At 51.7% G+C, this 12298-nt stretch overlaps 1 protein-coding gene across 2 annotated transcripts in view; it reads left to right on the top strand.

Moving 5' to 3' along the window:
- TECPR2 (tectonin beta-propeller repeat containing 2) overlaps positions 1-12298 on the top strand; it is a 98529-nt gene that overhangs the window by 47063 nt on the left and 39168 nt on the right. For both annotated transcript variants that reach the window (XM_082737413.1, XM_082737412.1), the window contains exons 8-13: positions 104-418; positions 1241-2238; positions 3754-3937; positions 6381-6554; positions 8398-8578; positions 9629-9770. In XM_082737413.1, coding sequence (XP_082593539.1) covers positions 104-418; positions 1241-2238; positions 3754-3937; positions 6381-6554; positions 8398-8578; positions 9629-9770 — 1994 coding nt within the window. The remainder of the gene's footprint in view (positions 1-103; positions 419-1240; positions 2239-3753; positions 3938-6380; positions 6555-8397; positions 8579-9628; positions 9771-12298) is intronic.

The raw sequence follows: 12298 nt of genomic DNA, 5'->3' as shown, positions 1-12298 counted from the left end.
GTCTCTCTATGCCTAGGGGGCGGCGATTTAGGGTTAGCAGACTGAATGAGAGCTTGTCGACTTCCTTAGACAGCCAGCAGTGACCCCCAACTCTCTTTCTCAGCGCGAGATGGTCTGGAGACACCGGGATGCGCAGAGCAGGCCCCTGGGCAACGTGGGGAGAAGCCGTTGGGGGCCCCGGTTTCGGAGACAAGGCTCAGGGGCTCTTCCGTGGCCAGCTCTGTGGCCAGCGAGCCCAGGAGCAGGAGCAGCTCGCTCAACTCCACCGACAGTGGCTCTGGGCTCCAGGCAGCTCCAGAGCTGGGGAGGGGAGGCCAGTCCGCCTCGCAGAGATTCAGCGTGATCAGCTCCGAAGACTTCGACCAGGAGCTTGTCGTGAAGCCTCTGAAAGTGAAAAAGAAGAGGAAGAAGCGATCAGGTACCATCCTTCACAAAACGCACACTGACTCCTTACGCAGGGTCGTTCTCGCACAGTTTTGGGGAGTGCTCCTTGCCCTGCGTGAGCATTTGCCCATTCGGTGAGAAGCAGAGAAGGCTTCAGAAGACACGGGTGCTCTTTCCTCGGAGGAGTTTTACCGTGAAGTATTTCATATGTTAAGAAAGAGTACCACACACACCGAAAGCACCTTCGTGGGGTGTGAGTGATACAATAACACACACCTGTGTACTTACCACCCTGCTTGATGGGTCTGGGGCTGTAGTTAAGTAAAATTTTAGATGTATCCATGTAAAGCACGTATTAGACAAGAGACACTATGAGCCTGGATGGAAAGGCTCAGAAATAGAAGATTATGCTGGTGTCTAGATGGGTCGTTTTACGTTTGGTGTTGGATAGATTACCGACCATGGGATCTAACATAGAAATGGTTTAACTTTTTACTCCTTCATTCCTGTTAGGCCTCTCGAGCTACACATACGTACCAGATATTATTAATATTAACATGCTAAGCTTGTTAACAGTCTTCAACAGCTGCTCTGCTGTCCGTCCTTTCCTTTGTTTTCCAGCATTAACATTTCTTGAGCGAGGCCTAGAGCCCGTCACTGTCTCTGATGTTTGCATTCGTTTAAGACATCTCTACATGGGATAATTTGTACTTGAGAGATGCATTCCTCACCAGTTAAATATCCTTCATTTGAAATGTACTTTTTTCCTTGAGCCAAAATTGTGTTTTTTAGTCTCTTACTATTTATATGGAGTCATACCCCATTTTAAACATTCTTATTTTAAATTTTAAATTAGAAGGTGCAAGCAGGAACACCTGCCACAGTTCCCTTGAATCAACTCCCTGCTGTGAGTTTCCGGGTGACAGTCCCCAGTCCTTGAACACGGACCTGCTGTCTATGACCTCAAGTTTGGGCAGCATCGTGGATCGGTTGAGCACAGAGTCTCCTGACCAGGAGAGTAACCTCAGCGGTGAGGTGAACGGTGTCCTGCAGGAAAATATTGACCCCGAAGCGTTCAGTGTCCTGGAGGTGCCTGAGCCCGCCACTGCCATCCTGCATGAAGGGAATGGCGACCGACCTGGACTCCCACGATGTGACTGTGCAGAAGACACAGGGCCACACAGTGGAGCGTGGACTTCACTCCTGGAGCTGAGGGAAGCTGTGGAAGGTAGTGATGTTACAGAACTCAGAGAGGAACCTTGTCCCACAGATGATGGACTGAATAGCAGACAGTCGCCCTGTGGAGAAAAGGACAGCTCTGCAGAGGCCCGGGAAGCAGGGGATGTGGAGCTTGATGACCCCCAAAGCACTTTTTCTGAAGCCCCTTTCCTGGACTCACCCCCGGTGCCTTCCAGCCTCAGCTGGGCCGCCCGTGCCGAGCCGCAGCTGCCAGGGACCGGAGCTGACGAAGGCTGTGCCGAGGAGCCCAGCAAGGAGCAGGGCTTCCTCACACGCATGGGGGGCCCCAGCGACCTCGGCTCACATCCCTGGCACACTGTCACCGACAGTGACACGGGCCTGAAGGAAATGGTTGCCTCGGGATGTGACTTGGGGAGTGTGAGAGGGCGGCTGACACCCCCAGTCTCTGCCTTGGCGGCTCACACCCATGAGCCTTGGCTCGAGCAGCCTTCACGGGACCCAGTGTTGACATCCAGTGACGAGGAGGACATCTATGCCCAGGGGTTGCCTTCCTCTTCCTCGGAGACGAGTGTGACAGAGCTCGGTGGTAGTCGCTCCCTGCAGGACCTGAGCCAGCCTGGCGCGGAGGACACCGGGCTCCTAAAGTCAGATCAGGTATGTGGGTTTGGGGTGGTCGGTGTCCTGGGGTCCACCCAACCCACGTAGTCAAGGATGATAATTCCTGATCATTTACATAACAGATTGTTTTCAAAATGCTTACTTTTCTTAGCAAGTCATTATTTTTCAGTGTATTTGATTTCGAGACTAATCAGGTCTTATAACTTGTCCTGCTAAGTCATTGTGGGGTGTGGATTAGGAGTGTGAACATGCGTGTGCTTCCCCTAAACGGACCACTAGATTCTCCCAGCGCTAACGACACGCGTTGTTCGGGAAGCTCTTGCCGCTTGCCAGGCACCACGCTAAGCACTTTGTAAGTTCAACTCATTTCCTTCTCCAAGAACAAAACAAAAGTAGGTAAAGAAGTAGGTGCTGCCGTGGTCCCCATTTTACAGCGGAGGGAAAGAGTCGTAGGGAAACGGCTTACACAGGTCACATAGTGAGTGAAGGGCACGGCTGGCCGAGGACCCCACTCCCCGCCTCTGTGCTGTCCTGCATCGGCAGAGACATGTCCTGCTTACTTGTTCTGAGACAAATGCCGGAAGGTGAGACCTTCCACTCCGTCTCGCCTGTGCTCAGCATTTCTTGAGTGCCTTCGACTGCCAGGCTCTGTGTTTGGTGTTGGCTGCTGCGGGCGCAGATAGCCAGTCTGGATCCCAGAATCTCCAGGGAGACCCAGACGTGCCTGCCGATCGTCTCAGCTGAGCACGACTCTTGGCCGATGCTGGCCAGCCAAGTCAGGGCTGTGGGAGGCCTGATGGGCGGGCTGACGACGTCTCGTGCAGGCTGTTGAGATTGGGGGCGAGAACTTTAGAAAAGCCCTCCCCTAGGTGAGAGGGGACCTGGTGCTTGGAGGACGGCTTCCTCCCTTCATGGTCCTCCCTCCTCCCATCCAGTAGCTGGAAAACCAAGAGATTTTGTGGCATTTGCCAGGGGCGTGGGGCACTCGTCATGGGGAGCAGGGCTGGATTGAGAAGGGGCGGGTGCCATTCTCTGTGAAGCAGCGAACTTCCATATTTGGGTGATGGTGCAAGCACTTTGATTCCTTCTGCAGTTTAGAAAACTGTTAAGCTGCAAAGACTTCATTTAGCTCTTTTTTAAAGAATCATGGCAACAAACCATCAGTCTATAGAATTCAGCCAGACTCAGTATCTTGGCCAGATTTCCATTAGCCGCACGATGGGTCCATGCTTAAAACCCAAGGGCGAGGGCACAGAGCCGGTGGCAGGGCTGCTCATCTGCACGCCTCGGCAAGGATCCGAAGCACAGAACGTGGGTTTGCATGCGCGTTGTGTGTTGTGCAAGAACTAGGTTGTTTTAACGTCAGGACCGCATTAGGAAGGGTGTTCTGACTTGATGGGGAGCTACCCAGGCGGGCTCTCCCGGGGGACAGTAGCCCCCATTGCAGAATGCTTCTCTCAGTACAGTCCAAAGACAGCAGGTCCCCGCTTGGCTTCTCAGAGACCCTCCGCAGCACTCTGCTATGGAACTCACCAGCTCTGTCCTTGTTAGTTTGCAGAAAGCTGGATGGGATACTCCGGTCCCGGCTACGGCATACTCAGCTTGGCGGTCTCCGAGAAGTACATTTGGTGCCTGGACTACAAAGGCGGCCTGTTCTGCAGCGCACTGCCGGGCGCGGGGCTCCGCTGGCAGAAGTTTGAGGACGCCGTCCAGCAGGTGGCGGTCTCCCCCTCAGGTTGGCCTCCCCGGCTCCCACCTCCCTGCTCCTGCCGGTGTAGTGGCCCAGTAGTGGCCCAGCGCACGGTGGGCACAGGGCGGGCACATGGGGGGGGGGGCTGCCGCAGCGCCATCCGTGCAGCATGTGACCAGTGCATGCACGTCTGAGGGTTTTCTCCAAAGAACAGGGGTCGCTTCATTTGACCTTGATTAATAAACATCCAGTAAATGGATGTTCAGCTTGAATCTTGGTTCGGTTTTTTTTATTAATTACAATGTTAACACATTAACATGTTTTTATAAGCTATGCAAACTGCTTGAATTTTGAGGGATTTTTTTGGAGAGAGATTAACATATGAATTACCTTATAAAAATGTGTCCCTATGTCTTTTATGGAAGGGGAGGGGCAGAGGGAGAAGGAGAGAGAGAATCTTTTTTTTTTTTTTAAAGATTTTATTTATTTATATGGCAGACAGAGATCACAAGCAGGCAGAGAGGCAGGCAGAGAGAGAGGGGGAAACAGGCTCCCCACGGAGCAAAGAGCCCAACGCGGGGCTCAATCCCAGGACCCCAGGATTGTGACCTGGGCTGAAGGCAGAGGCTTTAACCCACTGAGCCACCCAGGCGCCGGAGAGAGGATCTTAAGCAGGCTCTACACCCAGCACAAAGCCTAACACGGGGCTCAGTGTCACAACCCTGACATCATGACCTGAGCCAAAATCAAAAGCTGGACGCTTCACTGACCAAGCCACACAGGCGCCCGTGTTCCTGTTTTCTTGTGTTGTTTTAAAGCAACTGAACCAATGGAGATAGACTTACGTGGATATAGATTATTGGGGCTCCTTTCTAGAAATTTTTTCTTTAATGAACGATGTGTATGCTTTGGCCAGATCATCTCCCTGAATGTAAAAGAAAAATGCGTTCATTCGTGCAAGCCATGGTCTGGCTAACCATTTTTAGTGAACCGGAGCGGACATTTCCTGAATGATTCTCTGCTAGGCTTTGAGCCTGTACCTCCCTTCCCTGTCCAGAATCATTTGCGCATCTGTTTGTCATAATGTTGGCCACTTCACCTGCTGGGGGGGTGCGTAGGTAGAATAGAAGTATTCCTGTGTATTTGCCTCTTAGTAGCTCCCCCCCCCTTTTGTAGAGATTTTATTTTTATTTGACAGAGGGAGACATAGCGAGACAGGGAACAGAGCAGGGCGAGTGGGAGAGGGGAAGCAGGCTTTCCTGCTGAGTCGGGAGCCTGATGTTGGGCTCGAACCCAGGACCCTGAGACCGTGACCTGAGCCGAAGACAGACACTCAACCACTGAGCCACCCAGGCACCCCGCATAGTATCTTCTTATTGTTAAGACACGAGCAGACGTAAGACCAAATGTACTCTGTGACTTTAGACTTATCCCCGTAATTTTACTGTGTTTCTGATGGATTTCCTTGAATTCTTCCTGGTCTTTGTCACTATTTAAAATAGCAGTTTGTTCAAGGTGGTTTTATCTCTTTGCTTATTTGAAAAATAATTTTCCTTTAGCGAGTGGCTGAGATCACAGTCTAGTCTTTAACTCTCGTTCCGTGATTGTGCGCTTTAATTCTTTCTCTGCAGTTTATTTCTGTTCACCTTCCCAGCCGCTTAGAAGCCTTGGTTCTGTCCTGATTCTGTTGATGACTTTGTGTTTCCAAAGCCTGCTGGCCCTCGCAATCTCATAGGAATTCTGTCCTCACCAGATCGGTGTTCTTGACTGAGTCGCCCTGCAGTGTCCGCGTCTTCAGGGGCACCAGCGCCCCCACTGTGTTCAGGGTGTGCTTTGAGCTTAGCCGTCTGGCTTTTCTCCTCTTATCTCGGCTCTCCCCATCAGACCCTCTAGTCCAGCCTGTGGTCTTGGTGATTCTCAGGTGGCTGCTTACATGCGGCCGCCTGGCCTGCGTCCCCCCCACGTACACAGCACGCCGTCCTCCTTTCTCCCCTTCATCTGCTTGTCACAGTCTCTTTCTGAGTAAAAAAGGACAGCCCTGCTCACGTGCCTCCTGTCTGTGCATCGTAACCCTCATTTGGTCCAGAAGTGACCCGTCTGAACCCCCTAGGACTTTTCAACTTCTCATGGGGGACGAGTTGTGCCTCCTGACGTGTCCGTGTCAGGAGTGCCTGAGGTCTGTCCAGCTCGGTGTGCCATGTCACCGATCTGTTCTCGCCTCCAGTTTCCCTAGCAGCCCTGTAGGTACAGAGGAGGAAGTCCGGCATGGAGAGACAGTAGGTGACTTGACACCTGAAGCCACACAGCTGGTGGGAGGTGATGAGGAACCAAACCTTGGCTCTGTGGGCTCTTTCCCCAGTTGGGGTGGAAGCAAAAGGGGGAGAGAGGTTGTAGAAATTTCTCTCCCCCACAGCAACCGAGATGAAGTGCTTTGTGTAAGTAATTCTCTGCGGTTATTGGATAGGGAACAGAATTTTTATTTCTACAGGAGCCCTTCTCTGGAAGATTGAGCAGAAATCAAACCGAGCTTTTGCTTGTGGAAAAGTGACCATCAAGGGGAAGCGGCACTGGTACGAAGCCCTGCCCCAGGCAGTGTTTGTGGCCCTGAGCGATGACACGGCCTGGATCATCAGGACCAATGGAGATCTGTACCTGCAGACAGGTAACGGGGGCGGTCCTCCAGCTCCTGTGGGGTGGGGGGGTAATTGCTTCCTACTGTCCCTCACTTTGTTAGGAATACACTTAGAGCCATCACAATGACGAAGGGGCTAAAAATCAATTGAAGACAGTCTGCCTTTGGAATATATTAGCAGTTTCCTGCTACGGACTCACATCCAACCCGGACAAGTTTAGGGCAAGACTTAATAGAGTTATTCAGTGAGATACAGAAACAGACTCTTACTCTCCTTACGGCTAACCATTGCCTGTCACTTGTGCTGCAATATCAGATCTTAAGGGGAAAGAATAACGGGGAAGTGACATTAGAATCATTTTTTCCTTTAGGTTATGGCTGGACTTTTTTCAGCCAGGTCATAGTCCTGTCCCCGTATACTTATTTACATGTGGGTCAGGAAGAAACAACGAGAAAAATCATTTGATCTAAGTAGCAGTTCATTTCGTCCTAATAAACTGCCCTGAGGGGAGCCTTCAGCTGCCAGAGGAGACTCAGTGGGACTTGTTTATTAAAGATAAACTGTAATGAGCGCGAGTGTTTATGTCAGCAAAATAGGATATAACTTTCCAAAGGCGACATGATTTCTCGGCGTATGGAAAGGGGGTGAGGTGGGAGCTCTCTTCTGGCTGTCAAGAGGTTGTACTGGATTTATGTAAAGATCAATCTTCTCACCATCTAATATTGCTGATTTGTGGAGACTGTTTTAATCTCTGTTACGAGCTGTCAGCCGGGGTGATGCTCTGAGACCAAAAGTCTCTGCACCCCTGGCTCTTCCTCACACGTGGGAGGGCCAGCATCTCCTAGAAGCCGCTGCTTGAGCCCTGGTGGTCAGCCTCGCCAGCTCCTGGCCGCGTGCAAATTCTGGTCTCTCCCTTCAAGTGGTCATAGCTCTAGAAAGGCAGATGCATATCCCATTTCCAGGAGCACTTGAGTTTTGTTCCTGGTGAGGAGACAGAGTGCCTCTGGCCTGGGGTTGAGGAACGGGCACCCTCTTAACCAGTAGTACCAGACCAGCCGTGTTCGGCTCCAGGGCTGGCCTGACGGTGTGTAGTGTAAGCAGCCCAGCAGGTGACTCCCCCTGGTTGAAGGTGAGGGAGACAGCTGAGAACGTGGGACCACGGGGCTTCTGCGAGGAGTCGGGGAGCACGCGGGGGCACTGAGAACTGAGTGCACGCTGATGCCGCAGAGTATGGGGTTTGAGTTAGCAGCTGTCCCGGCAACTCCGGGCTGCAGGCAGGCTCCAAAGAGGTGGGGGGCAGGAGTCCTGGATGGGGCGTCAGCGACTCTGAGCTCTGGCCCTGCCATAGCCTTGCTGGGTGAGGGACATCGCCTTTCATGTGGGGAACCAACCCCCCAACCAGGTCCAGAGCAGGAGAGGGTGGCTGCTTCGTCGGAGCTGCTCTGCAGAGGGCGGGGGGCTCAGATCCTTGCCATCCACGGCTGCCCCAGCTCTGCTCTCCCCGAGGCTCTGAGGGCACAGCCACAGAGCACGTGTTGCTCTTGGCCTGGCTCTTCTTGGCTCAAGGTCTGGCTGCTCTGCCCTGGGCTTTCTTGTTCTTCAGGAACATCTTAAGCGACTTTGGGATACCCGCAGATTCTGAATTGTCGTTCTTCAGTTTTCAGAGAGCATTTGAAAACACTTCAAATACATGCCCTATTTAAGCACAACCTAACTATTTTTTGTTAACTATTCCTTAAAAAGACAGAATGCTTGCTACATAAGAATGTAGCAGAATACCAAAAGAAGAAGAAGAAGGAAACAGCAGAATACAAATGAGGTGCAAAGTCCTGACTGTGTGTCTTGGGGGCTTCCTGTCTGTCTCCCTGGCAGGTCTCAGTGTGGATCGCCCTTGTGCCAGAGCCGTAAAGGTCGACTGTCCATACCCACTGTCCCAGGTCACAGCCCGAAACAGCGTGGTGTGGGCGCTGACAGAGCAGAGAGCCCTCCTGTACCGGGAGGGCGTAAGCAGCTTCTGCCCCGAGGGGGAGCAGTGGAAATGTGACATCGTCAGGTACCGGCGGGAGCAGGCGCGTTCTCCCCATCTCGCTTGTCCCACCCTTGGTTCTTTGTCACCCTGACTCCCCTTAACCCGCCCCTGGGAGGCTGCCCCTGGCAGAGCTGCTTCTCTGAAGCTCTCCATGGGGATAGTGTTGTCTGGAGTCGGTGGAGCCGATGGCCGCAGCCTGACCGCGGGTCGCCCTGTGCCTGCCTGTGACCGGCAGACTGGGCGCTGGGTCAGGGCAAAGCTTTTTAAAATGCCGCCGCCCTCTCGTGTGACCTCAGGCATCACACGATCACGGGTCTTACGACAGTTTCCATTGAGCACTGCCCGGCCCTGTCAGGTGGTTTCTGTGTAGAATCTCAGTGATTTCAGGCCAGACGTTTTTCCTTCATTATCATCAGTGGTAATTGATCTCTAGTAATTTCTTTGGTGACTTACACCACTCAAAATTTTAATTATAGAATTACCATCAAATCATTTTGCTAATTAGAAAAATTAGACTAGGATCTTTTTGGTTTGAACCTAGTACCCAGTCAGCATGAGCGAGTGGCTCCCATGAGCCACAGCAGGGCTGGGCTGGGTGTGCGACCAGGCTGGCCCCAGCCCCGCTCTCCCCCAGTGCCGGTCAGCGAGGACCTTCCCGTGCCAGAGCAGAGCTGAGCAGGGGCTTTTCCCGAGGGGCGGGAGGGGGGGAGGGCACCGTGTGCGGAGAGGCAGCGTCCGCCCAGCTGCTGCTGCCCGACACAGCCTGGCACACGGGGCCCCTCCGCTGGCTCAGTTGTGTGAGAGGAGCAGGGAGGCCGAGGCGCCCTGGTTGCCCACGCTTTCTCTCGTAGGCTCTTTCCTCCCAGGGGTTTCCCGCCATGCGGGCTTTTCAGTTTGTCTGTCAGAAGCTGCCACACATTTAAACAACAACGTAACTTGAAACTCGAGCTTCCTTCCATGGAACTTGGGGGTGGGGTCTAAACCCACCCGGGAGACACTTGAAGCCCACGTTCCCAGTCAGGCTGGGCACTTGGAGTGTGGGCGCTGACTCTCCCTTCTCTTCCCTGTTTCCAGTGAAAGGCAGGCTTTGGAACCCGTCTGTATAACTCTCGGGGACCAGCAGACTCTGTGGGCCCTGGACATCCAAGGGAACCTGTGGTTCCGAACTGGTATCGTTTCCAAGAAGCCCCAGGGAGATGACGACCACTGGTGGCAAGTAGGTGCTCGGCTCGGGGGGTGCTGGCCAGGATTCCTCTGCTCTGCTCCTCCTTTTACAGCCCTTCTTCTCCTTGAAGAGATTGAGGAGGTTGGATTAAATGAACAACATTTACTTTCACTCTTCGATGAGTTAGTCTTCACTCTGTTTGAGCGCGTTAGAAGTATCCGGGGTTTTCATTGTAGGAAGTAACTTGTAGAACTCTCTTTGCTTAAATGTCCAGGCTCTGTTTATTACTTCTTTTTCCGTTTCGGTATTATTTAGAAATGTATCCTTACGTGCTAAATAAGCCCAGTGATATCCTTTTGCAGACCTGGGTAGTGATGACATTGAATTCTGAACTCATGGGCTGAGAAGAGCTAGTCCGCAGGTTTGGAAACCCGGCCTATAATTAAAATTCATCTCTGCCCGCTGGTTCCAAAGTCCTCTAAGCAAGTGGCATTTCAACAAAGAAAGGAGAATGTTCCCACACACTCCCAGAAAAGGAAACACTCTGTGTAATAGGAGGGTGTAAGCAAGCTCACTTCTCATGACTTGGTCCCAGCCAGGGTGGCCTAGAATGTGTTTTTCAAGGAGTTGTTCCTGCCCCTCTTTGGTACGGTTCAGTGCAGCTGTCACTCCCCCAGCTTCCCGCAGCGGCCGGCGAGGTGGTTCTGGCCCTCAGCTGCTGGAAACCAGGCAGCGTCTCTGCAGTGTTTGTCCCCAGTGGCTCAGGCCCTGTCGCTGCCTCAGACTTGCCACGCGAGGGCAGGTCGGTCATTAGCTGCCCTTGGTCTGTCGGATGAGAATGTGCAAAAGAAGTTGTATTTGTCCTTTGATGAGTAAGTATATGTGTACAAAGGTCTCTGATATGTCTGATGCTCCGAAAAGTTGTACAAGTGATTTTCAAATACCTTCTCCATGCTGGTAAGCATACTTGGGTTTACACACGCATGCGTGTACTCACACACTCTCTCTCAAATGTGTATATGTACCACGTTCCATTTTTAAGTAGCCTAAAGAAAGTAGGATACCATTTTATCATCATATTCAGAACGTTATCTTTAGAGAAATTTGACAGAATCTTCTTTGAGGTATTTGGAAGCAGAGTTATTTTAATTACTCCTAAGACTGATTTCTCTGTAGCGCCAGAGCCAGCTTTATGTTTGGCTGCTAAACCTTTTTTTTTTTAAATTTGCATCCTGCTTATCTGCAAGTGTTGGGCACTGAGACAGCCTGTCACAGGCTTTCTGTGTGGCCTTGGCATGTGCACTCTCCGAGGAGGCCCAGCAGCACACGTGGTGAGCCCCAGGGCTCCCTGCTTGGTGTTCTGTGGGCTGTGACGAGACCACACAGCCAGGCTGTTGGATAGCAGGAAAGGGGGCCATGGGGTCCGGACATTGTAAAGCAATTCACTGCATTCTCAGTTAGGACAGTGCAGGTCCTTTCGTGGGTGAAAAAGTGCAGATTTGTACATTTAAGCACTGATTTTTATAGTAATTTACTTTTTGTTTTTGCTTATTAGAATTAAGTTCCCTGTAGTAAGTGATGTCCCTTTCACTCAGCATTTCAGTGTGCAGGACCTGGGAACACAGCCTGTGAAAGGGTGTCCTAGGAGTTAGGGAGCAACATTCTCTGTGACCAAACCCAGCAGGGCACAGGTATACATGAAAGTCACGTGGAGGCAGATTTTGACCAACTTAGAACTTTCTGACAACCGGAGCTGCCAACAAGAGAGAGATTCTCGGGCCGCCTGAGGGGCTCACCGTTAAGTGTCTGCCTTTGGCTCAGGTCATGATCCTGGGGTCCTGGGATTGAGCCCCGTGTCGGGCTCCCTGCTCGGCGGGAAGCCTGCTTCTCCCTCTCCCTCTCCCCGTGCTTGTGTTCCCTCTCTCACTGTGTCTCTGTCAAATGAATAAACAAAATCTTTAAAAGAGAGAGAGAAAGAGAGAGGTTTTCCTCAGAGTTACCCCAAAGAAATGTCTTTCAGGAATGTTAGAGGAGCCGTTTGCACACTGGAGCCAGGCTGTGCCGATCGTGTCCAGGGTGGGGCCCGGTTTGCGCTGTTGAACTGACATATTTATCGACAGTCCTGGTCTAGATCATCAAGTACCTCCACCACCCTACTTATAGTACCTTTTTTAACCCATATTACGATTCTAAGGATTGCATGCTCTTGTCCATTGGAAATATCTAAATTTAAAAGCAAAATGATCCTTTCTTATTGATTAGAGTAAAAGGCTTCATGGGTCTAAGGAGGGATCATAGATAATCACAAAAATAATACCTGCCATTGTGACAGACCCACGGTGGATAAAAATGTATAAAACAGAAGGTGAACAATTTCTTCTGTCCCTCTAAATCTGACCCTCAGAATTAAAATTAGTGGTTGGATAGTGCCTTGCTGGACTTTTTTGGTCTTACACAAATGCGTGCGTGCCCATGAGTGCTAGGTATTTGCCGGTTACGGACCCAGTCTTCGCTCCGGGTGGCGCGCATACAGAAGGCACTCATAGGGGCGCCTGGGTGGCTCAGTGGGTCAAGCCTCT

The sequence above is a fragment of the Mustela nivalis genome, assembly GCF_964662115.1.
Source record: "Mustela nivalis genome assembly, chromosome: 6".
NCBI classification, from domain to species: domain Eukaryota; kingdom Metazoa; phylum Chordata; class Mammalia; order Carnivora; family Mustelidae; genus Mustela; species Mustela nivalis.
The sequence above is the reverse complement of the archived record's forward strand: the minus strand, read 5'-3'. Positions and strand labels throughout refer to the sequence as shown.